We start from the raw sequence: 23,381 nt of genomic DNA, 5'->3' as shown, positions 1-23,381 counted from the left end.
ATCCTGATGCCACATGTCCTTGACTTCCTCAGCCAGTTGGATGTACTTTTCAATTTTTATCCTATTATCTTCTGTATATTTGTTGTATTGGGTATGGATATTTCAGTTAGGTGTGTTATTTCTTCTTTTTATTGGTGAGTATGATGTTTTATCTGTTATAATGGTTCTGTTCCAGTATAATTTGTATTCATCATTCTCCAGTACAGTGGTGCATACTTGTATGTGGGAACATGTTGTTTTATTACTTTATGTTGTATGGCAAGTTGTTGATGTATTATTTTTGCTACATTGTCATGTCTTCTGGGGTATTCTGTATTTGCTAGTATTGTACATCCACTTGTGATGTGATTTACTGTTTCTATTTGTTGTTTGCAAAGTCTGCATTTATCTGTGTGGTATTGGGATCTTTAATAATATGCTTGCTGTAATATCTGGTGTTTATTGTTTGATCCTGTATTTCAATCATGAATCCTTCTGTCTCACTGTGTATATTGCTTTGTTGGATGCGTCTTGATCGATGTGTGGCTGTGTTAGATGATACGGGTGCTCGCCATGTAGTTTTCTTTTTCCAATTTACTTTCTTCGTATCTGTTGATGTTATGTGATCTAAAGGGTTGTAGAAGTGGTTATGAAATTGCAGTGGTGTAGCCAATGTATTTATATGAGTGATTGCTTTGTGTATTTTGCTAGTTTCTGCTCATACTATAAAGAATTTTCTTAAATTGTCTACCTGTCCATAATGTAGGTTTTTTATGTCAATAAATCCCCTTCCTCCTTCCTTTCTCCTTAATGTGAATCCATCTGTTGCTGAATGTATGTGATGTATTCTATATTTATGGCACTGTGATCGTGTAAGTGTATTGAGTGCTTCTAGGTCTGTGTTACTCCATTTCACTACTCCAAATGAGTAGGTCAATGTTGGTATAGCATAGGTATTTATAGCTTTTGTCTTGTTTCTTGCTGTCAATTCTGTTTTCAGTATTTTTGTTAGTCTTTGTCAATATTTTTCTTTTAGTTCTTCTTTAATATTTGTATTATCTATTCCTATTTTTTGTCTGTATCCTAGATATTAATAGGCATCTGTTTTTTCCATCGCTTCCATGCAGTCGCTGTGGTTATCCAATATGTAATCTTCTTGTTTAGTGTGTTTTCCCTTGACTATACTATTTTTCTTACATTTGTCTGTTCCAAAAGCCATATTTATATCATTGCTGAATACTTCTGTTATCTTTAGTAATTGGTTGAGTTGTTGATTTGTTGCTGCCAGTAGTTTTAGATCATCCATGTATAGCAAATGTGTGATTTTGTGTGGGTATGTTCCAGTAATATTGTATCCATAATTTGTATTATTTAGAATGTTGGATAGTGGGTTCAGAGCAAGGCAGAACCAGAAAGTCTCCTTGGTATATTCCATGCTTAATCTGTATTGGCTGTGATGTGATATTATTTGAATTTGTTTGGATATTAAGTTTTCCAATTTTTCATTACTATGTTTAGGATCTACTTTGTATATTTCCAATATTTGTAGTAACCATGAGTGGGGTACACTATCAAAAGCTTTTCGATAATCAATGTATGCGTAGTGTAGCGACCTTTGTTTAGTTTTAGCTTGATATGTCACCTCTGCATCTATTATCAGTTGCTCTTTACATCCTCGTGTTCCTTTGCAACAGCCTTTTTGTTCTTCATTTATAATTTTGTTCTGTGTTGTATGTGTCATTATTTTCTGTGTAATGACTGAAGTTAATATTTTGTATATTGTTGGTAGGCATGTTATGGGGTGATATTTAGCTGGGTTTCCTGTGTCTGCTTGATCTTTAGGTTTCAGATAAGTTATTCCATGTGTAAGTGTATCAGGGAATGTGTATGGGTCTGCAATGTAACTGTTAAATAATTTAAATATGTTAACCATGTTAAATAATTTGATATGTGTGGATGGATATGTATGTGTGTGCGAGTGTATACCTGTCCTTTTTTTCCCCTAAGGTAAGTCTTTCCGCTCCCGGGATTGGAATGACTCTTTACCCTCTCCCTTAAAACCCAAATCCTTTCATCTTTCCCTCTCCTTCCCTCTTTCCTGACGAGGCAACCGTTGGTTTCGAAAGCTAGAATTTTGTGTGTATGTTTGTGTTTGTTTGTGTGTCTATCAACGTGCCAGCGCTTTCGTTTCGTAAGTCACATCATCTTTGTTTTTAGATATGTTAAGTAATTTAGTTAGATGTGAATGTGTTGAGGTGAACTTCTTTAGCCAGAAATTTGCTATTTTATCTTTTCCAGGGGCTTTCCAATTGTGCGTAGAATTAATTGCTCGGGTGACTTCATGTTGCAAAATTATCACTTCAGGCATTTGTGGTATCATCTTGTATGTGTCTGTTTCTGTTTGTATCCACCGTGCATGCCTGTTATGTTGTACCAGGTTTGACCATATGTTGCTCCAGAAGTGTTCCATGTCTGTTATGTTTGGTGAGTTGTCTATTTTAATGTGTGTGTTATCTATTGTCTGATAAAATTTCTTTTGGTTTGTGTTGAATGTTTGGTTTTGTTTCCTTCTATTTTCACTTTTTTTGTATCTTCTAAGTCGTTTGGCCAATGCTTGTAATTTCTGCTTCTTTTCATCTAATTGCTATATCGCTTCTTGTTGTGCGATTTTACCTAACCTTTTTCGTTTTTTGTCTGATATTTCATTTCTTATAAATTGTGTTAGCTGTCCAATGTCTTTTCTCAATTTTTCTATTCTGATCTGTAGCCTGTGTTGCCATGCTGGTTTTGTGGGTTTCTTCTGTGTGTTGGTTTGTTCTGATCTCTGCCTAGTGTGTATATTTAGTGTAGTGAGTGCTCCTATGTAAACCCATAGTTGTAACTCTTCCATAGTTGTATTTTCATTTATTTTGTTGTGTATGATTGTGTTGATAGCTGTTATTGTTATTTCGACTTGTGGGTTATTTGGGGGTCTATGCAAGAATGGTCTAATGTCTGTATTTGTGTCTTTGTATTCTATATTATTATTATTATTATTATTATTATTATTATTATTACTATTATTGCTTTGATCATTAACAACATACTGTAATATAACAACAATGCCTTTGGCATATAACAGTTCGAAAAATACATGTGAGTAGAAGTTTTTTTCAGCTTTTTATTATGTCGGGTCATATTGACCCAAACAGTACATTTGTTTAGTAAATGTGAAGAGAACGGCAGAGTTAAATACTCAATGGATTTCTTGTTGAGCTGAACACATTTATGGCATCTTTGTTCCAGTGTCATTAACCCACCCAAAAGGCTTGCAGAAACAAGATTTTATTCTCAGCTTTCCTTTGGATTTGGAGATCAGTTATTGCTTGAATTTGTTGAGAAGTTGTACTTTGCCATTATGATTTTACCATGTTGTAAGGAATCAATAAGCAGGATTCCATCTTTATCCCAAGAGGCACATGAGAGCATTTCGCCTACTGATCTTAGTGTACTGAGCTTCTTTGGATGTTGTTAGCCACTGTGTCTCCGTTATACTGACTTTCTTTGGCCTCTGGATCATTCTTGTATATCCACATTTCATCCACTGTGATGAGAAAATCCAAAAACCCCGCAGGATACTGGTAAAACTTGACAAAATGGACTGTGAAGCAACCACTCATTCAAGCTTTTGGTCTGTATTGAAACATTGTGGAACCCATTTGGCTGAGAGCTTTCTCATATGCAAAATGTCACAAATAATATGACCTCCATATTCTCAGGATATTCCCAGGGTCTCTGCTATCTTTTTAGCCATTATCCTCTGGACATCCAGGATCACAGAATTAACAGCATCTACAGTTTCCAGAACTGTGACTTGAGTTGGCCTTCCAGGATGCTTATCATCTTCACTTTTCAAATGCCCTGTTTTATAAGCAGCAACCCAATTCTTGATAGCAGAGTAAGAAGGGCAGTTGCTGCCCAATGTACCAGACATATCATCATAAATTTGTTTGGCCATATCCCCTTTTAAATAAGATACTCAATCACAACATGACTCTCTTTCACTGTGAATTCTCTATTTTCTTGCAACATATTTATTTCAAACCTGCACAGGAAGAGAGAGAGAGAGAGAGAGAGAGAGAGAGAGAGAGAGAGAGAGATAGTTACTGCTATGCAATTACTGTCACATGTAATGTAAAAAACAACATTTAACACAAAAACATCAGAATGAGTCTATACCTATTTTAGCTAGGAAAAGCCAAAGACTTATCAGCACCCACTCATAATCTCTGTGTGTTCTGAGAGTAAATCATCATCAGTGTACTCATTGCTGAGTGTCATGATCCCATGATCCAAGTGTCTCCATCTTGGGTGGTTACCCACTTTCTCTTAGATTCTGCTGAAGATGTAGATTGAAGAGCTTCTTGATATGATCCATCATCCTGCTCCTCCCTTCAGTCTTGTGTTATCAGTCTTTCCTTCCACAAGTATTTTTTCTAGACTTTCTGCATTTCTTCTCAGAGTATAGCCAAAGAACTGGAGAATATTTTGGTTCAATGAGAGGAAAGCCACCAAGAGATTAAGTTACTTAATAGTGTACATATTAGTTCTTATTTTGTTCTGTTTTATATGCAGCATCCTGCACCAGCACCAAAGCTAAAATCTGTCAATATGCTGCTTGTCTCTGCCCTTGAGGGTACACATTTCATATCCATAAAAAAAGACAGAAAAAAAACAAGTATTTTGACAAGCTGGATCTTTGTAATGTTCCTTGTCACTGTTCTGCCAGATATCGGAGAACTTCTTCATAGCCCTCACCCTAGCATAATCAACCTTCATTATCATCATTGCAATTTCCTGTATGGTAGGTGGTGTTGCAAAATAGCTCGAAGAATGCCCAGCATCCAAATCCTTTAACTAAACTGTAAGTTGAAGAGGGGCAGCAGCCTTTTCAGTAGTTGCAGGGGCAACAGTCTGGATAATTGACTGACCTGGCCTTGCAACATTAACCAAAACGGCCTTTCTGTGCTGGTACTGCGAACGGCTGAAAGCATGGGGAAACTACAGCCGTAATTTTTCCCGAGGGCATGCAGCTTTACTGTATGGATAAATAATGATGGCATCCTCTTGGGTAAAATATTCCGGAGGTAAAATAGTCCCCCATTCGGATCTCCGGGCGGGGACTACTCAAGAGGACATCGTTATCAGGAAAAAGAAAACTGGCGTTCTACGGATCGGAGCATGGAATGTCAGATCCCTTAATCGGACAGGTAGATTAGAAAATTTTAAAAGGGAAATGGATAGGTTAAAGTTAGATATAATGGGAATTAGTGAAGTTCGATGGCAGGAGGAACAAGACTTTTTGTCAGGTGAATAGAGAGTTATAAATACAAAATCAAATAGGGGTAATGCAGGAGTAGGTTTAGTAATGAATAAAAAAATAGGAATGCGGGTAAGCTACTACAAACAGCATAGTGAATCCATTATTGCGGCCAAGATAGATACGAAGCCCACGCCTCCTACAGTAGTACAAGTTTATATGCCAACTAGCTCTGTAGATGATGAAGAAATTGATGAAATGTATGATGAGATAAAAGAAATTATTCAGGTAGTGAAGGGAGACGAAAATTTAATAGTCATGGGTGACTGGAATTCCAGAGTAGGGAAAGGGAGAGAAGGAAACATAGTAGGTGAATATGGATTGGGGCTAAGAAATGAAAGAGGAAGCCGCCTGGTAGAGTTTTGCACAGAGCATAACTTAATCATAGCTAACACTTGGTTCAAGAACCATGAAAGAAGGTTGTATACATAGAAGAATCCTGGAGATACTAGAAGGCATCAGATAGATTATATAATGGTAAGACAGAGATTTAGGAACCAGGTTTTAAATTGTAAGACATTTCCAGGGGCAGATGTGGACTCTGACCACAATCTATTGGTTATGAACTGTAGATTAAAACTGAAGAAACTGCAAAAAGGTGGGAATTTAAGGAGATGGGACCTGGATAAGCTGACTAAACCAGAGATTGTACAGAGTTTCACAGAGAGCATAAGGGAACAATTGTCAAGAATGGGGGAAAGAAGTACAGTAGAAGAAGAATGGGTAGCTCTGAGGGATGAAGTAGTGAAGGCAGCAGAGGATCAAGTAGGTAAAAAGACGAGGGCTAGTAGAACTCCTTGGGTAACAGAAGAAATATTGAATTTAATTGATGAAAGAAGAAAATATAAAAATGCAGTAAATGAAGCAGGCAAAAAGGAATACAGACGTCTCAAAAATGAGATCAACAGGAATTGCAAAATGGCTAAGCAGGGATGGCTAGAGGACAAATGTAAGGATGTAGAGGCTTATCTCACTAGGGGTAAGATAGATACTGCCTACAGGAAAATTAAAGAGACCTTTGGAGAAAAGAGAACCACTTGCATGAATATCAAGAGCTCAGATGGAAACCCAGTTCTAAGCAAAGAAGGGAAAGCAGAAAGGTGGAAGGAGTATATAGAGGGTCTATACAAGGGCGATGTACTTGAGGACAATATTATGGAAATGGAAGAAGATGTAGATGAAGATGAAATGGGAGATACGATACTGCATGAAGAGTTCGACAGAGCACTGAAAGACCTGAGTCGAAACAAGGCCCCAAGAGTAGACAACATTCCATTAGAACTACTGATGGCCTTGGGAGAGCCAGTCCTGACAAAACTCTACCATCTGGTGAGCAAGATGTATGAGACAGGCGAAATACCTTCAGACTTCAAGAAGAATATAATAATTCCAATCCCAAAGAAAGCAGGTGTTGACAGATGTGAAACTTATCAAACTATCAGTTTAATAAGTCATGGCTGCAAAATACTAATGCGAATTCTTTACAGACGAATGAAAAACCTGGTAGAAGCCGACCTCGGGGAAGATCAGTTTGGATTCCGTAGAAACACTGGAACACGTGAGGCAATACTGACCTTACGACTTATCTTAGGAGAAAGATTAAGGAAAGGCAAACCTACGTTTCTAGCATTTGTAGACTTAGAGAAAGCTTTTGACAATGTTGACTGGAATACTCTGTTTCAAATTCTGAAGGTGGCAGGGATAAAATGCAGGGAGTGAAAGGCTATTTACAATTTGTACAGAAACCAGATGGCAGTTATAAGAGTCGAGGGGTATGAAAGGGAGGCAGTGGTTGGGAAGGGAGTAAGACAGGGTTGTAGCCTCTCCCTGATGTTATTCAATCTGTATATTGAGCAAACAGTAAAGGAAACAAAATAAAAATTCGGAGTAGGTATTAAAATCCATGGAGAAGAAATAAAAACTTTGAGGTTTGCCGATGACATTGTAATTCTATCAGAGACAGCAAAGGACTTGGAAGAGCAGTTGAATGGAATGGGCAGTGTCTTGAAAGGAGGATATAAGTTGAACATCAACAAAAGGAAAATGAGGATAATGGAAAGTAGTCGAATTAAGTCAGGTGATGCTGAGAAAATTAGATTAGGAAATGAGACACTTAAAGTAGTAAAGGAGTTTTGCTATTTGGGGAGCAAAATAACTGATGATGGTTGAAGAAGAGAAGATATAAAATGTAGACTGGCAATGGCGAGGAAAGAGTTTTTGAAGAAGAGAAATTTGTTAACATCGAGTATAGATTTAAGTGTCAGGAAGTCGTTTCTGAAAGTATTTGTATGGAGTGTAGCCATGTATGGAAGTGAAATGTGGACGATAAATAGTTTGGACAAGAAGAGAGTAGAAGCTTTCGAAATGTGGTGCTACAGGAGAATGCTGAAGATTAGATGGGTAGATCACATAACTAATGATGAAGTATTGAATAGAATTGGGGAGAAGAGGAGTATGTGGCACAACTTGACAAAAAGAAGGGACCAGTTAGTAGGACATGTTCTGAGGCATCAAGGGATCACAAATTTAGCATTGGAGGGCAGCGTGGAGGGTAAAAATCGTAGAGGGAGACCAAGACATGTATACACTAAGCAGATTCAGAAGGATGTGGGTTGCAGCAAGTACTGGGAGATGAAGAAGCTTGCACAGGATAGGGTAGCATGGAGAGCTGCATCAAACCAGTCTCAGGACTGAAGACCACAACGAACGAAGTTGTAATCATGCTCCTCAATAATTATCTTGGATTTGGACATGGTGAGATTGATGTCTAATCCCCATGATAGACTAACCCCCTTTACTTTTGTCAGTAGCCTAGTAAGTTCACCTTCGCTGCCTACTAAAGGCACGGTGTCATATGCAAATCAGAGCTTGTTAACAGTTCTTCCACCAACTGAGACATTTTAGAGCTTCCCTAATGAGTTTTCTGGCATATATGTTGTACTGTTGGGTGATATGACACATTTAGATACTTTAGAGAAATCAAATGTGTCAGCACTGGAGCACTGGTCTTCACAGTTGTGAGGTTATCAGTGTATAGAATTCAGACCAGTGCTATCAAGTGCAGTGGGACATTGAATATTCTTAGATGTCTTTGTCACCTTTATGTGTGTATATGAGAGAGAAAGTAAGTCACGAAATTAACAGACACAGACCCTTGCTTTAGAAATGTCATAGACAACAATGAGCAGACCTACTAAAATCATTGTAACAATGAGAGGAATTCATTGCCACTAATACAATAACTGTAGCATTATTATTATGGAAATTCATATTGCCAAATATTATACTGTTATTGACATATATAGTTTTACTACTGCACTTACATACTACTGCACTTACATAATATGCAGAAAAACATCTATAAAGTGTTGACACATTAAAGAAGAGTCGCTGGTTCACTAGAGCCCGTTTCTTAGCATCTTTAGGGTAAAGAGAGTCATCTTTTGCATACTGATCCACCAAGTATGCAATAATAACATGGCTGTTAAAGTAATGGAGTGTTATTAGAATTATTTTAATAACATAGAAAAAGTTAAATAGTCATCAAAATCACACAAAAAATAGACAAAATGGGTGACAGAATGAGACTTAATGAACAGTTCATTTCAATTTTATTTTAAACAGCACATAAAAAATCCTTATCATTCCAGGTACATCTCAAGTAACTAAAGTTTGATATTATTCAGAAGAGGGGAGCAAACAGTATATTGCATAAAATAGATAATCACACTTCTTACAGTGGTCTCTCTAAGGATTTTGGAATACTTACATACTTCTCAGTACACTTTCTTCTTAAATCTCTTTGTTGCCAACAACAAATATCAGTTTTAGCTAAACTATGATTTACAAATTATAATACCAAGCAAAAAAAAATGATTTTCTTACAGTCTTCACCATTCGTGTAAGATTTAGACCAGAGTTATTAACTCTGCTGCAAAGGTGTTCAACAAGCTCTCAACTCACATTAAGCAAGAAACTGGGAGTCAATATAACACATATCATTAGCCACTTAGTATAAAAATTATATGATTATCTACATTCAAGGAGTAAAATTTCGAGGTAGCTACATGGCAAGTCGCAATGTTCATTCTAAAGTAGTAGTCTTTTTTAAACATACCTTTGCAGTTAAAATATAGTGTTTATTTTCATTGAAAAATACCAGTACTATCAATTGATAGCAAATAACATTTATCTAATACAAGTTAGGAAGCAGATGCTTTAACAAAAATAGTGGCTTTCTCTCTAATTTACTAGGTTACATTTAGCTGATGTGATCAAATTCACATATAGTATTAATGCAGTGTACAGATTAAGTTTCTATAAACTTTGTACAGTAGGAACCAACTGAATGAGGCAGTGTAGTTGTTAAGACACTGACTCCATATGTGGGAGGATGGAGTTTGGTCTGACTGGGCATCCTGATTTAGGTTTCCTGAATCATTTTGGACAAATATCATAATTATTATTTCAGTAAGGTATCAGCTGACCACTTGTTCTATCATCATATATATACTTATATATTCTGTAAGTTGATGATACCTCCCAAGGGGATCACCACGCTTCGGTGAATTCATATTTGGCTACCATGGGGGCCCAGCTTTTGCAGCACCTCTTCTCTTTCTGTGCTACATGTCTACCTTCCTGTTATTCTTTTTCCCCTTGGGAAACATGTCTTGCATTTTTTCAGGAATGCTTGTTGCAGCTTGATAGTCCAGAATTGGAACCTGTTTTTCTTTCTTTCTTCATTCTCCATCTCCTCTGCTTCCTTCCTTTTGGCATTTGAGGTTTCTCTTTGTTTCTTCTTCCTCCCTGTGAGCTGGCTGCTATGTCTGATGTGTAACAGGTGACTGTGTGTGATGTGTAATTTCCAGCCCAGGTCGCACGTACCCTCTGGTACAGGTCAGGCCCAGGGAGGGGTGATAGCCTGTGCTGTTACCTTCCCAACTGCCAATTGGTCCCTCTGTCAGGAGTTCGAAAAGTGTGACCTCCTGAGGTGTAACAATCAACTAAGGCTTGTGAGTCCCTCTCTGAGGGAGGCCCCCAGTTGGAAGGAGCTTGCCATCAGAGACACTGGCAATCATTGGGGCTATTTTTGCAATGAGCCAATAACAATCTCAGTCTATGTCTGCTAGATTTAAACAGAATGAGGCTAAAGATCCAAAGACTCTCCCAGCTACATGTTGGTTCCTCACGGTATCACGTACTGAAGATAGTCCTTATCTGTAGTTAATACATTTATTACTCAGAAAGGTGTTGATGCAGTTGCAGGCTGTGTGAAATCCTGTTCTCACTTAGGTAATGGGACTTTGCTTCTGGAGACCAATTGTGATTCTGAAGCCCAACAGCTTCACTTGTCCATGGCTATCTGGCTCATGTAGAGGCCCAGCAAACACTGATTTCTTCACATGGTCTTATTTACACTTGGCTGCTTGATGGTCTGACAGAGGGAGAAATCCAAACTTACTCTTTGATCAGTGTGTCACTGTGGTCCATCAGGTAATGAAAAACGTTAATCCAACCTTAGTTCTTACATGCACTGTTTTTCGTATGATTGATCGAGTAGTGCTTTCATCAGAGAGCAAAGCAGGCTATGAAGTTATCACAGTCTGATTATACTTTTCAAACTTGAGTTTCCCACCAGAGTCAGCGTTACAACCACACTCATGTGTCCTGTCAAAACATGGTCAAATTTGTTACTTGTGGTCGGGACACTCTTGAGGGTGGGGACCCACTTCCTACTCCCTGCTGTATCAATTGTAATGGTGACCATACCACCTCATCCCTTGAATGTCCCATATGTCTTGATGAACGAGCCATCTATGAGATCTGGGTGAAGGAAAAAGTACCTTACCCTGTCACTAGCAAGTTATTGGCTATTCAAAATACCTGCATTTTATCATCCGGCAATTTTAGTACTGTTCTTGCTATGCCTTGCCTGCTGAAGGATGTGGTCAGCCAGGTTTACAACTTCCATTTCAGCACTGCAGTTGTCAAATCACTCAGTATCATGGTAGCATCCCCACCTCCTTGTGCAGCTGCACAAAAAGCCACCAAATCTTTGCCCCCAGTAGCAAAAACCGCTGCTACACAACTGGAAGAACAGAAAGGATAAAAGGAATGCTCCTGCAATGACTTTTTACATCCCTCCAGCCAAAAACTATCTGAATCTTTGTCTGCCAACCAGGAAGGCTTTAAGAAATCGAATAAAGGCAAATGGTCATCTCCTTCCTTGACTCAGAGATCCTTTTCAACAGTGTCACCGCATGATACCCTCACCCGGCTGCCCTCCATTTTGCCAGTAAGCACTGCCTATCATTTTTCTTCCCTGGAATCCGCAGTCTGACCCAGAGAGAATGCCAATGCCTCTGCAAATTTCTTGGAACAGGATCCTCCAGCCTCTGAATCCTGTAGCAATGCATCTTCGAAGGCTGGCTCTTGGCAGCCCTTTTCTTTGTTCCCTCCTCCCCATTCCCCTTTGTGACTCCTCTCCAATGGAATGTTTGTGGCATTATATCCAACAAGGTGGAATTATGGTTGCTCTTGGAATCACAGCATCTGGTTGTTTTCTGTCTCCAAGGAATAAAATCACATCTTCGCAACCACTTTGATCTCCCATGTTTCCTTCCAGTTTGCTTTGACCTTCCTCCCAATGACAGCATTCCATCTCATGGGGGAGTTATGCTGCTCATACAGGATGATCTCCATAGCCAAACCATCTCACTGAACACTGACTGCAAACTGTTGCAGTCTGCATTTTCCTTCCTCGCTTCAACTTTTTTCTTCGAAATGTCTACATCCCTCTGTCATTCACTGTCACTAGGGCAGACTTCCTCCAGATTATTGGTCAACTTCCTCACCCCTTTTTTGCCCCCTGGTGACTTTAACATGCACCATCCCCTCTGGGGCTCTTCAAGATCCTGTCTGAGAGGTGCCTTCTTGGCTCACCTTTCCAATCAACTCAACCTCACCTGTCTTAACACTAGAGCTCCCACATTCTCTCCAGACTCCATGTACACTTATTCCAATCTGGACCTCTCATTCTGCCCTGCCCAGCTTGCCTGTCATCTCAAGTGGCCCATTCTCTCTGACACGTACTCAAGTGACCATTTGCCATGTGCTCTCCATTTGCTGACTCCTACCACACCTATGTACAAATCAAACCGACAGCTTTCTAAGGCCAACTAGGGCTTCACTCCTGTCTCGCAACCTTCGATGAATGACAAAATGGTTCAAATAGCTCTGAGCACTATGGGACTTAATTTCTGAGGTCATCAGTCCCCCTAGAACGTAGAACTACTTAAACCTAACTAACCTAAGGACATCACACACATCCATGCCTGAGGCAGGATTCGAACCTGCGACCATAGCAGTCGCGTGGTTCCAGACTGTAGCGCCTAGAACCACTAGGCCACACTGTGCGGCTCAACGAACAACATTCTCCCAGCAATCATGACTAGGTAGAGTACCTTACGAGCATTATCCTTAATACCACGGAGCATTCCATACCTGGCACTTCATCTTTACCGTCCCTTGTCCCACTCCCCTGGTGGACTAAGGAGTTCCGTGATGCGATTTGCATGTGGAGACGTGCTCTCTGCATTTTTTACTGTCATCCTATGATAGCAAACTGTATTTGATATAAAGAGTTGCGTGGCTTAGTGTCATCACATTCTTTGGGATAACAAAAAAGCTAGCTGGATTTCATTTACTAATTCCTTTAACAGTTTCACTCTCTCTTCTATCATGTGGGGCAATCTCCATTGGCTATTGAAAGGGTCCTGTAGCCACCTTTCATTGCCAACTCTCGTAGTGGTCAAGTCGGCAAAGAGGTTTCCGCTACTTGGGAGAAATCCACCTGCGTTAGGTTGGTGGCGGAAATGGCATCCTGGGGTTTTCCGGTCCACGCGGAGCGTGGAAGAGGCTGGAGAAGCGGGAGGCAGTCTGCCGCCGGTACGGGAAGCGTACACAGCTGTGCTCCAGTTGAAGAAGGGTGAGTTGGACTGACCGCGTGGCGCGTTGTCACATAGAGAGGGGAGCTTTTAGCTTTTGGTCACGAATTTCGTCTTATAAAGATTTACTTGCTGGGTTGCAGCAGGAAATGCAAGGCTTTTGTAGACTTTCAGTTTGATTCCCAATGCAGTCTTGACTTTGATCCGTGAGAGGAACGCAGCACAAGGGAGTTGCATATGTTGAAGTGCCCTCGGTTCAGTGTGAATGTTTATGTGCCTAGAACTGTGTGTGTATGCTTCCAATCTTTTCCAGATCTTGGTAATTTTTGTGTATTTGTGAATTTTCTTTGTCTCATGTGATTAAAATTTGGCCACGGTCCATAGAAATTGTCTCCGCGGACCGAGTGGGCATGCGAGTCTGTTATGAAACGTGTAGTATTTCACAAGCAATTGTACATAGTTAGCATGCAACAGCAGTCTATAGATGCACTACATCAATGTTTTAAGGAATAAATAATTTTGCCTTCAATCTTATCTTGTGTACCAATGTTACGTCGCCGTTACCTTATAGTTTTCCTTGTTGGCCCACCTATAGTGTTTCCATGTGCACAGGTGTAGTGATTAGTGTCCCTTTTTTTTATCTGAAACAAATGCTCTGAAATAGATCGTGTTTTCACGAATCTTGCTGCAGGCTGCACTTACGCATGGTGTTCACGACCTCTTTACTTTACTCAATATTTGATTCACGGGAAGAATGCCTGGATCATATTAATAACTACATCCCATTCATTATCAATGACTTTACAATGAATGTTCTTTTGTGAGTTTTTCTTATTAATAAATTAAGTAATTTTCCGACTCAGTGCTACCTCTTCTTGTCGTGTGGCTAGAGTCGGTGGCGACCCTGCCTTTTATATTGATTTCAGTGTCAAGTAGCATTTTCTTATTCAAAGTGCGCGTGGCTCTTTTAGCTATCAGGATACATTCGAAGGGCGCTTCATGCTTCTTGCACATAGCGTCCTTTTATTCACGCTACTTATATTCACGCTACTTACACTATCTGTGATCAAGTCCATTCTCTGATTTCTGGCCTGGCCATAGCAGATAATGACATTGTGGACACTATTGCTTTCTCAAACACCTTAGACCGCTATTTTGCGGAGATTTCAAGCTGCACACACTAACACCTCACCTTCCTTCCTCAGAAACGTGTGCAGGGGGCTCAGGTGATACCCTTCTCCTCCCAGAATCATGAATGTACAAAGCTGCCTTTACTTTGAGGGAGTTAGTCATTGTCTCCTTCTTGTTGTACCTACAGTAGAAGCACCTTCTTGCCACCATCCCTGACAATCAGACTCAACCAAAGACCAATGCTGAACCCTGCCTGACTCAGTTCACAACTTCATCCAACTGTGATCCACTCCCACTGCCCCCTAAATGCTGCCATTAACTTTCCACATTTCTTAAACTCAAACCTTGCCGCATCATCAATCCCTAAATCCCTTGACATGCAAGCTAACCTTACACTGTTCTGAACCACAGAGATTACTTGGCAGGAGGACTCCGCCAGCTGTCATTAAGCCATCTACAAACCCTGCCATAGTGAGCTCATTTGAGAATATCAGAATATCAGAAAGTTGGGAAGTCAGCTGCCCTGCTAGGGGAAACACTACTTCCTGATGATGAAGAAGAAGGCAATAGTGTAAGTTACAGAAAATGTTGTGGGAAGAATATAGAAACAATAAACTTGTGTACCCCTTTGCACAAGAAAAAATTAGATAAATAATTTTAAGACTGAAAAAAGGCAAAATTTCCAGGACCAGACAGCATCCCTGCCGAAGTAATACTAGTCTTATGTGACCAATTAGATAGTTACTTCTGTGATCTGACAATAAGTGTCTCTGGCAAGGAAGGGTCCCCGCACCATGGAAGAATGCTGAAGTGGTAATGATTAGTAAAGGGAAAAATAAGGATCCAATGAAATCCGAATCCTACATACAAGTTTGTCTTTTGAATTTTCTTGGCAAGATACCTGAAAAACTATTATGCGAAAGATTACACTATGGGTCTAGAAGAGGCAAGTGAACTGAAGACAGAATCAATAAGTCAATTTCACTAGTGACAGGCACTCATTCTACGTATGCTCTAGAGATAACCTACAATGGCCGTCCTTCTTTGGTCGCCCTAGAGATTTGGAGTGTCCAGAAGTGCCGTATAATTGCCTGAGAGATTACTGCCACAGTGATATGCTTCTTTAGCATGCCCAGGAAAGAAAGTAACGATGACAATAACAAAAGGCTGCCCACAGGATCAGTGTGTGGTCCAGAGTTTTGGGGTGTAACACTGGAGTCTACACTGCAGAAGTTACAAGACAGCTGTAACATAAGTGGACTGGTGTCATTAGCAGATGACGTGCTGTTCGTTGGAAGTGGTGACTCTGGAAGAAACATAGAAGACAAATGTAATGCGGCCCTCCACGAACTTGGAGGCTGGTGTTGAAGTGTTAAACTGTCACTAGCACCTCATAAAATAACGTAACTCCTGCTGAAATGGAACTTAATAAGAAACCCTAAAATAAAATTAAATGATGTAACCACTAGGAGAAGTGCAGCAATGAGATATCTAGGAGTATTTCTGGACGAACGTTGTAACTTTGCACATCTTGTAGACGAAGCAGGCAGAAACGGTACAAACATAATGACTAAAATTATACCCATTGAAAATACGCAATTTCGGCTACCCTTGAAGACATATCATACCAGCAGACCTATATATGTTAGCATCAGTCATAGGGTATGGTGAGAGCGTTTGGGCTCATAGTTTGCAGCTAGTGAAGCCAGCCTCAGTAGTGAGAATAGTTGAATGAGGTGTGCTACTAAGATTAATGGGTGCCTACTGCAAAAGACGCTTTGTTAGTAATTCTAGGAATATGCCCACTGGACTTGGAAATTAGGAAAAGGGGAGTCTCCAACTGGCTAAAGAATGGTAATGAAATGGAAGTACGAAGGGTGCTTGGAACTGAGGCCAGTTCGAAAAAGGCAATTAAAGATTACGAATTACAACTGTGGCAGGGATGAATGGGACACTTCAGGTGCAGGCAGGAGAATTTAAAATTTCTCCCTAACTTCAGGGTGAGATTAAAAGCGAGATTTCTTAATCCATAGAGTGTTTGATACATTACCTGACTGCCCATGTTGCTTAAGCCACGTAGCTATCCAAAATCAGAAGACAAATGAATAATAGCTGAGCCTGCGCCAGTGTTGGGACACCAGAACACACACTGTGGAACTGCATTCTCTATGAAGAGGCAAAGGGTAGTGGACTTCAGGTATTAAGGATGTTGGATCCCATAGCAGCACCAAGGGGGGAGTCGACCTAATGCATCTTGGACGATATTGCAGCCGCAGCATCCAGGAAAACCAAGGAAGACTTCACGAGGCGTCCAACCACAAGTTATCATACTGCTATCCAGGCTAGACGCATACTCTGCAGATAGAGGGAAGATGATGTCGGCGACCACCAACTTAAATACTGTCCCAAGAATCTATACTGTATCATAAAAGTGGGGACTTTAAGAAGTATCAGCGATGGTGGTTTGCTTGCAGTAGTGGAAGCGGTGCTGACATGCTGCCTGAATCACATGGAATCCGGCAGACTATGGCACGTGACTGGGACAGTATGAAAGCAGATCCAGTAGTAGAGACAACCATCTATAAGTTAAATGCACCAAAATAAATGAACAAACAGAGAAAAAATTTTGTAGTCAGAATGAAATTTTCACTCTGCAGTGGCGAGTGCACAGATATGAGACTTCCTGGCAGATTAAAACTGTGTGCAGCACTGAGACTTCAGCGGGCAAGTACTCTACCAACTGAGCTATCCCAGCACGACTCACAACCCATCACCAGACCAATTCTACCAGTAGTTTGTCTCCTACCTTCCAAATTTCACAGAAGCTCTTCTGTGAACCTTGCAGAACTAGCACTTCTGGAAGAAAGGATATTGCAGAGACATGGCTTAGCCACAGCCTGGAAGATGTTTCCAAAGTGCAATTTTTATTCTGTAGTGAAGTGTGCACTAATATGAAACTTCCTGACAGATTGAAACTGTGAGCCAGACCGAGACTCGAACTCGTGACTTTGCCTTTCAGGGGGCAAGTGCTCTACCAACTGAGCTACCCAAGCAAGTTTCATATCAGCGCACACTCCACAGCAGAATGAAAATTTCATTCTGGAAATATCCCCTAGGCTATGACTAAGCCATGCTGTTGTTGTTGTTGTCTTCAGTCCTGAGACTGGTTTGATGCAGCTCTCCATGCTACTCTATGCTGTGCAAGCTTCTTCATCTCCCAGTACTTACTGCAACCTACATCTTTCTGAATCTGCTTAGTGTATTCATCTCTTGGTCTCCCTCTACGATTTTTACGCTCCACGCTGCCCTCCAATACTAAATTTGTGATCCCTTGATGCCTCAGAACATGTCCTACCAACCGGTCCCTTCTTCTTGTCAAGTTGTGCAACAAACTCCTCTTCTCCCCAATTCTATTCAATACCTCCTCATTAGTTATGTGATCTACCCATCTAACCTTCAGCATTCTTCTGTAGCACTACATTTCGAAAGCTTCTATTTTCTTCTTGTCCAAACTATTTATCGTCCATGTTTCACTTCCATACATGGCTATACTCCATACAAATACTTCCTGACACTTAAATCTATACTCGATGTTAGCAAATTTCTCTTCTTCAGAAACGCTTTCCTTGCCATTGCCAGTCTACATTTTATATCCTCTCTACTTCGACCATCATCAGTTATTTTGCTCCTCAAATAGCAAAACTCCTTTACTACTTTAAGTGTCTCATTCCTAATCTAATTCCCTCAGCATCACCCGACTCAATTCGACTACATTCCATTACCCTCATTTTGCTTTTGTTGATGTTCATCTTATATTCTCCTTTCAAGACACTGTCCATTCCGTTCAACTGCTCTTCCAAGTCCTTTGCTGTCCCTGACAGAATTACAATGTCATCAGCGAACCTCAATGTTTTTATTTCTTCTCCATGGACTTTAATACCTACTCCGAATTTTTCTTTTGTTTCCTTTACTGCTTGCTCAATATACAGATTGAATAACATTGGGGACATCACTCCCTGCCCAACCGCTGCTTCACTTACATGCCCCTCGACTCTTATAACTGCCATCTGGTTTCTGTACAAATTGTAAATAGCCTTTCGCTCCCTGTATTTTACACCTGCCACCCTTAGTATTTGAAAGAGAGTATTCAAGTCAACATTGTCAAAAGCTTTCTCTAAGTCTACAAATGCTAGAAACGTAGGTTTGCCTTTCCTTAATCTTTCTTCTATGATAAGTTGTAAGGTCAGTATTGCCTCACGTGTTCCAATATTTCTACGGAATCCAAACTGATCTTCCCCGAGGTCGGCTTCTACCAGGTTTTTCATTCGTCTGTAAAGAATTCGTGTTAGTATTTTGCAGCCATGACTTATTAAACTGATAGTTCAATAAGTTTCGCATCTGTCAACACCTGCTTTCTTTGGGATTGGAATTATTATATTCTTCTTGAAGTCTGAAGGTATTTCGCCTGTCTCATACATCTTGCTCACCAGATGGTAGAGTTTTGTCAGGACTGGCTCTCCCAAGGCCATCAGTAGTTCTAATGGAATGTTGTCTACTCCCGGGGCCTTGTTTCGACTCAGGTCTTTCAGTGCTCTGTCGAACTCTTCACGCAGTATCGTATCTCCCATTTCATCTTCATCTACAGCTTCTTCCATTTCCCTAATATTGTCCTCAAGTACATCACCCTTGTATAGACCCTCTATATACTCCTTCCACCTTTCTGCTTTCCCTTCTTTGCTTAGAACTGGGTTTCCATCTGAGCTCTTGATATTCATGCAAGTGGTTCTCTTTTCTCCAAAGGTCTCTGTAATTTTCCTGTAGGCAGTATCTATCTTACCCCTAGTGAGATAAGCCTCTACATCCTTACATTTGTCCTCTAGCCATGCCTGCTTAGCCATTTTGCACTTCCTGTCGATCTCATTTTTGAGACGTTTGTATTTCTTTTTGCCTGCTTCATTTACTGCATTTTTATATTTTCTCCCTTCATCAATTAAATTCAATATTTCTTCTGTTACCCAAGGATTTCTACAAGCCCTTATCTTTTTACCTACTTGATCCTCTGCTGCCTTCACTACTTCATCCCTCAGAGCTACCCATTCTTCTTCTACTGTATTTCTTTCCCCCATTCCTGTCAATTGTTCCCTTATGCTCTCCCTGAAACTCTGTACAATCTCTGGTTTAGTCAGTTTATCCAGGTCCCATCTCCTTAAATTCCTGTGTCCACAATATCCTTTCTTCCAGGAGTGCTAGTTCTGCAAGTTTCGCAGGAGAGCTTCTGTGAAGTTTGGAAGGTAGAAGACGAGGTACTGGCAGAACTGACGCTGTGATGACGGGTCGTGTGTCGTGCTTGGGTAGCTTGGTTGGTAGAGCGCTTGCCTACAAAAGGGAATGGTCCCAAGTTTGAATCTCAGACCGACACACAGTTTTAATTTGCCAGGAAGTTTCAAATTCTGCAGTGTTTGTAGTAGATTAGTAACTAGGTAATTGGTTAAGGGGTTTAACGTAGTTTTGTAGTAGCAGAAGTAGTGTTTTTTAAACTAATTTATTACCGTCCAAGGAAATGTGATTTCTATGGCCTATTTTAGCTTTTCAGATAATAGGCTATAATTATGAGGAATAAATAAATAAATAATAGACACCCACAGTCTTTTTACTTCTCTCCTTTTCCATCTGATGAAGCTCTGGCATACTTCTTTGCTTTGTACTTATTCAACTCCATACACAGTTAGCCTATCTGAAATGGGGAATGGACAGTTGTATCGTACCATTATTGATCTCCTGGGGCTACCCAGTGATTCTACAGTGGACACTCACACTTATGACATACACTGGAGTGGACTCTAATACTCATCACTGGTCACAGTGTACATATAAGTTTTGAAATAGCAATCGTACAAGAGCACTTCCTGTGATACTGCAGTCAGCTCAGGTGCATTAACTACCTGATATTCGCTCACAATCTGACCTCACCTTGGCCCAAGTAATCACCCAAGACTGCCACCATTGCCAACTATGCCTCCCAGTCAGCCCAGCTCCTGACCCTATTTCCCAGAGTTCCACATGCTGTTCACCAGCAATGTTCTACTTTGCGCCCAGCTTGGTTTAGGTGTGACTTCTGTACACATCTACATTCACCATGACAATACCACCACTGGCAAAGGACTTTATGGCACTTATAGAGTCTGAGCCACTGCTGACAATTGTGAAAGTTGACACGTTACTGGAGGAAGATATCCCTGAGGCCCTGCCGTTGTCACTAGTTGTTAACAAGCCATTGGCTGGGATGCCTGTCTCCTCTGCTCCCTGCATAGCTGTTCATGAGTCCAACCTATGCACCTCTGTTCCTATGGATGAGTAAAATGGGAAGGTATTTAATATCATGCCACTCCAATAATGTGGAGAAAAACACAGAGAATGACCGCAATATTATCTGTATGGCTCTCAGTTCTGCCTTCGGCAACCAAACGTTTAGGAGAGAAAGCAGACATATCACACAGAGATGACTATTAGCCCTCTATGAGAAATAAGTACCCAGCACAGAGGGTGATCTTACAGTTCATATTTCACTACTGAAGCTACTGTTACACCAATTCTCAAATACAGCTTTTACCTTGCTTTCTAGACCTGGACTTTGATTTTGAATGCTGTATGGTGTTGTGTAAAACAAATCAGAACTGAGTTGGACTAGTGACAGTCACTTTTTATCAGTCAGAGAGAGAAGTTTGATTGTGGGATGTGGTTCAAGGGCACACATATGGCAGTCAGTGAGGCCGGCGGCGGAAGATGGTGGCGAGCGAGTGGTCAGCGGCAGATCGCTCCACGTGGACCAGTCACTTTCAAGCGGCTGCCAGTTCTGTGACATCACGGGGGTTTACCTCATTCCAGCGCACGGTTTGAAGACAATGCTTAATCCACGTTTGCATTGACTACATGCAAACGCAAATCAGTACAACATAGTACGATACGGGAAGTGAAAGGGGAATTGAGACGAATCATCCACAATGTTGATACGATTTATACGAACTTTACATCAAAAGATATTAAATAAACAAGTCTGCAACATGTGCAAGTTACTGAATAATTTATGTTTTGAATCAGTGTAGGTACAGAGTAAAGCGAGTGCTCGTTCTAAAAATCTTCTCGAAACGCAATGATTGACAGACTTGTATAATTTGCAGCATTAATACATCACTGGTAAAACATTAATTTCATTAATTTGCTGCTAATAACTAATTAATTTTTTTTTCATAATGTGGGGCCACAGGCACAAAATATTTCTTTAAAGTCAGTACCGCCATTAGACTGTTTTTTATTTGCAGTGTTACATTTACACAATCATGATTTCGGCTTCAAAGTGCCATTATCAAGTGTTTTAATACTATACAGTGCCTAAGATGGCATAGTGTCGTATTTAAAATACACTATTAGACACATTGTCTAAGGGTCAGCAGTAGGCTTTGACCATAAATATTGACCCTTAGACAATGTGTCTAATAGTGTATTTTAAATACGACAGTATGCCGTCTTAGGCACTGTATAACATTAAAACACTTGATAATGGCAATTTGAAGGCAAAATTAGCCAGCCGCGGTGGCCGAGCGGTTCTAGGCGCTTCAGTCCGGAACCACGTGGCTGCTACGGTCACAGGTTCGAATCCTGCCCCAGGCATGGATGTGTGTGATGTCCTTAGGTTAGTTAGGTTTAAGTAGTTCTAAGTTGCAGGGGACTCATGACCTCAGATGTTAAGTCCTATAGTGCTTAGAGCCATTTGAACCATTTGAGCCGAAATCATGATCGTATAAATGTAACACTGCAAATAAAAAACAGTCTAATGGCAGTACTGACTTTAAAGAAATTAATTAAAACAAATAATACAAGTCAGATACACGAACAACGAGGCAATGTATGATAGTGGGTGTGGTTATACACATTTCAACATGATTCGTTTGTGATATTTGCAATTATTATGAAGAGTTTGTGGTATTTGCTATTATTATTATGTGTTGCCCTTGTTTATTAATAACTCTTGCATAGTTTTGGCCATTTTTGTTTAACCTTTGTATATGTGTAAATTATTATCAGCGCTCAGAAAGAGCGTACAAATGGGCAAAAACTATTTTCGCACTCTGCAAAGATAATTGCAAAACATTAAAACATTAATTCTGGGCAAACTATTGCAGCTAAAAATTTCTGTAAGGTATGTTTTGTGATGAGAATTTGAGCACGCATATAATGGTGCAAACATAATTAAGATTGAAACTTCCTGGCAAATTAAAACTGTGTACCAGACCGAGTCTCGAATTCGGGCCCTTTGCCCTTTGCGGCAAGTGCTCTACCAACCTTTTATTTATTTATTTATTTATTTATTTATTTATTTATTTTGTAATCTCATTTTGTTCGTTAGTGTTCGTTTCAATTGTTCGTGGCGGACGTCACCTGACGCCCGTTGAAGTTCATTATTGATCCATTCACTCAGTTTTTTCAATACAGAGGGCAGCTAACCCTCTGACCGAACACGATGAGCTACCATGCCGGCATCAACTCAGCTACCCAAGCACGACTCACGGCTCCTCCTGACAGCTTTACTTCTACTAGTACTTCCTCCTACCTTCCAAAGTTTACAGAAGCTCTCCTGCGAACCTTGATAATTAAGATTGCTCTTCCATGTAAAACGTTATGCAAAGAAGTGGTGATCAATGGGAAGCAGTTAGGTGACGTAGCTAGAGGAATTTCGGATCGAGGGTATTTAAGCGAAGATGACACAAACCTCCAGATCAGAACCCTGCACACCTTTGCCGACGCTGGACCCGTGTTGCTCGACGCGACACTTTGGTGACAGTTTTACGGTTCCATAAGTGTTGAACTTAGCTGAATTTCGTGTGCGCAACCAAATGGAAGATGTAATTATCGCGAAGTATCCGGACTTGGGATATTTTCAATGTAGGACACAGTAGGGACTTGGG

The 23,381-nt window shown here is 40.3% G+C and overlaps 1 protein-coding gene across 1 annotated transcript in view; it reads right to left on the bottom strand.

Moving 5' to 3' along the window:
* The window catches only part of LOC126100898 (glutathione S-transferase 1-1-like), a 76,578-nt gene that overhangs the window by 11,680 nt on the left and 41,517 nt on the right, over positions 1-23,381 (bottom strand). Inside the window, exon 3 of the mRNA XM_049911564.1 lies at positions 8,678-8,819. Coding sequence (XP_049767521.1) covers positions 8,678-8,819 — 142 coding nt within the window. The remainder of the gene's footprint in view (positions 1-8,677; positions 8,820-23,381) is intronic.

The sequence above is a fragment of the Schistocerca cancellata genome, chromosome 9 (assembly GCF_023864275.1).
Source record: "Schistocerca cancellata isolate TAMUIC-IGC-003103 chromosome 9, iqSchCanc2.1, whole genome shotgun sequence".
NCBI lineage: Eukaryota > Metazoa > Arthropoda > Insecta > Orthoptera > Acrididae > Schistocerca > Schistocerca cancellata.
This window is presented reverse-complemented; position numbering and strand designations above follow the sequence as displayed.